Here is a 2,874-nt window from a genome sequence, read left to right on the forward strand (position 1 = left end):
ATCCTCCAATAAACATGGCCGTCTAGAGCTCTGGCAATGGGAAAAAAATAATACTGCTCTTGGAATGTGGTGACACAAAAGCAAACCTTTAAGAAAAAAAATGTTTTAAATGTACAAAAATAGCAAAACATAAAAAAAACTGTACAAACTTGGTATCACCGGAATCGTGTTGACTATTCTGCACGCTGAACGTCGTAAAAATGAAATCCAAAAAATATATGGCAGAATTTCTTTTTTTTCCCCAATCTCCCTACATTTTTTTTACAAAAGTTATGCAATATATTATATATACCCAAAAATGATACCATCAAAAAATACAACTTGTCTCAAAAAAAACAAGCCCTCATATGGCCTGGTCAATGGAAAAATGATAAAGTTATGGCTCTTGGAATGGGACTGGAAAATTAGTTGAAATTAAATAATTGGCCAGTTTAAACAACCTGCCCAGGGGGGTCTCACAGGGTGGTAAGAAACCCGTCACTCAAGGGGTTAAAGGGTTAACAGCCCCAAGTGACTGCACGGCTGATCACGGCTGTTACCCGCAGGTGTCAGCTGTAAGAAACAAATGAGACTCGTGATGTATGGTGGCAGATAGCAGCACGATCTCCCTCCATACACGTCCTGCAATTGCAGGAAGTAAAAACACTATAGGATGGTCACTAAGGGGTTGAAGGCCACTTACCCAGCAAACTAATGCCTTTCTCTGCACTGATGAGAGAAAAATAGATCAGTTCCTTCTCCTGTAGAAGACTCTGGTTTGGCTTACTTTATATTATTGGTCATATTGCAAGGTTGCTGAAAGATCAGACATTGATTTATGGAGAAGCCACCTTCTATTTTCATACCTGTGGTCGGAGCAGTGCTGTAAGCCTACACACATCATCCTATATCAACTAAAGCCACGCTATCTATCCTAGTCAGATCATTTGTGTACTTTACCCCTTATAGAAAGAAAACACTATTATCTGTGGTGAGTCTGTCAACTGTAAATGTGGTGGAAACTGTACACGAAGCTCTGTGAAGGACCATGGAGTTAATAAGTCTTCCTATTGAGATGAAAAAATGTATGAGCATAGCCCACCCTAAAGTAGATTCTTCTGGCTTCCTTCATTTCTAAGGATCTCACTTCGCTATGAGTAAAGAAAATGACACGACAGTCACCAAATTCCTTCTTCTGGGTTTCCCAGAAGTTCAAGGCTTCAAGGCTGTTTTAGTATTTCATGTAATCCTCATTGTCTATATTCTGACTCTCATAATAAACTGTGCAATAATTGTGTTGGTGTCTATCAAGCCACAGCTCCATTCTCCCATGTACTTCTTCCTCCAGCAGTTGTCATTCATTGAGTCCATCTTCTTGACAGTTGTAGTCCCTAACATGCTGCGTGTCATCTGGCTGGAAGGAGCCACCATCTCCATTGCAGGATGTATATTCCAGTCTTACATGTATTGTGCCGTTGGGTGCACAGAATGTCATCTCCTCACAGTCATGGCTTATGACCGGTACTTGGCCATTTGTCAGCCTCTTCGTTACAACACCATTATGAACAATAGGCTTCAGTATTCATTGGTCATCTACTGTTGGGTCTTCAGCTTCCTCCTAACTCAGATAACTCTTAGCTTTCTTTGCCAACTTCATTTCTGCGGTCCCCATGTGATTGACCATTTCTTTTGCGATCTCCTTCCTTTTGTTGAACTTTCATGTTCTCACAAGTTTGCTTTACAGTTGGAGATCTTTATTGGTGCTATTCCCATAATAATCCTACCCTTTGTCTTTGTCATCATTAGTTATATCAATGTCTTTATATCAATTTTTAGAATCTCTTCAACAATTGGTAAGAAGAAAAGCTTTTCCACCTGTAGCTCCCACCTCACTGTGGTCACTCTATACTTTGGGACATTGCTCACAATTTACATGGTTCCAGCTAACGGACAAACTTTGACTGTCAACAAACTGATCTCCATTTTGTACATTGTGGTGACGCCGCTATTTAACCCCATCATATACTGCTTGAGGAATCAAAACATAAAAATCATTATGAGAAATCTACTAACGCATAAGGGAGAAGGAATAAAAACTGGTTTACCCAGGCCAACCATCGGGCATGAACCTTTGTAGCAATGCTCAGTCACCCAATTGTCGGCACATGTAAATGTGCAAAAGTTCATCTGACGAACAATCAAACATCTGTGTCAGCTTATTGAGTCGTTTATGTTGCAAAAAAAAAAAATCATTCTTGGCAGCTCACCTCAACATTTGATGTGATGTGTTGCTGAGAATGGTTAAATAAAAGCCCTAGGGAGGGTATATTTATTGACATATTAAGAGTGCTGTAATGTTTTTATTATTCTGTCTATGCAGCTGTGTGAGGACTTGTGTTTTGAGGGAAGAGTTGACATTTTTCACTAGTATCAGTTTTGGGTACATAGCTTTGTTTTTCTGGTTTTATTGTCTAAGGTATGTTTACATGCTGGTTTAATAGCCATGTCCTAGACAATGGGTGTAGATGGAAAAGAGGAGGGGTCCTAGTACAGAACCTTGAGGGACACCAACAGTGAGAGGGCAAGGCAAAGATGTGGTGTACGGGTTGGAGACACTGAATGTTCAGTCAATTAGGTACTAGAAGATCCAGGAAAGGGCTGAGTTTGTAATGCTAAGGGAGGAAAGAGTTTACAGCAGGTTGACTGTGTCAATAGCAGAGGACCGCTCTAAGAGGAAGAGCACAGGGTAATGTTTTGAGGCCTTTGCAGTTAGCAAATCACTGGTTATTTTGGTTAGGGCGGTTTAATTATATTGGAGAGCGTGGAAACTGGATTTCTGTTGGTTGAACAGCTAGTTGGGGGTAAGGTGGAAGGACAGTTCAAGGTGGACGTGCT

The 2,874-nt window shown here is 40.5% G+C and overlaps 1 protein-coding gene across 1 annotated transcript; it reads left to right on the top strand.

Moving 5' to 3' along the window:
• Window positions 1-1,132: 1,132 nt before the first annotated feature.
• On the top strand, window positions 1,133-2,116 carry LOC136610400 (olfactory receptor 10A3-like). Its single transcript, XM_066589632.1, has one exon. It carries the CDS (start codon window positions 1,133-1,135, stop codon window positions 2,114-2,116), a length of 984 nt encoding a protein of 327 aa, XP_066445729.1.
• The last annotated feature ends 758 nt before the right edge of the window (window positions 2,117-2,874 follow it).

The sequence above is a fragment of the Eleutherodactylus coqui genome, chromosome 2 (genome assembly GCF_035609145.1).
Source record: "Eleutherodactylus coqui strain aEleCoq1 chromosome 2, aEleCoq1.hap1, whole genome shotgun sequence".
Classification (NCBI taxonomy): Eukaryota; Metazoa; Chordata; class Amphibia; order Anura; family Eleutherodactylidae; genus Eleutherodactylus; species Eleutherodactylus coqui.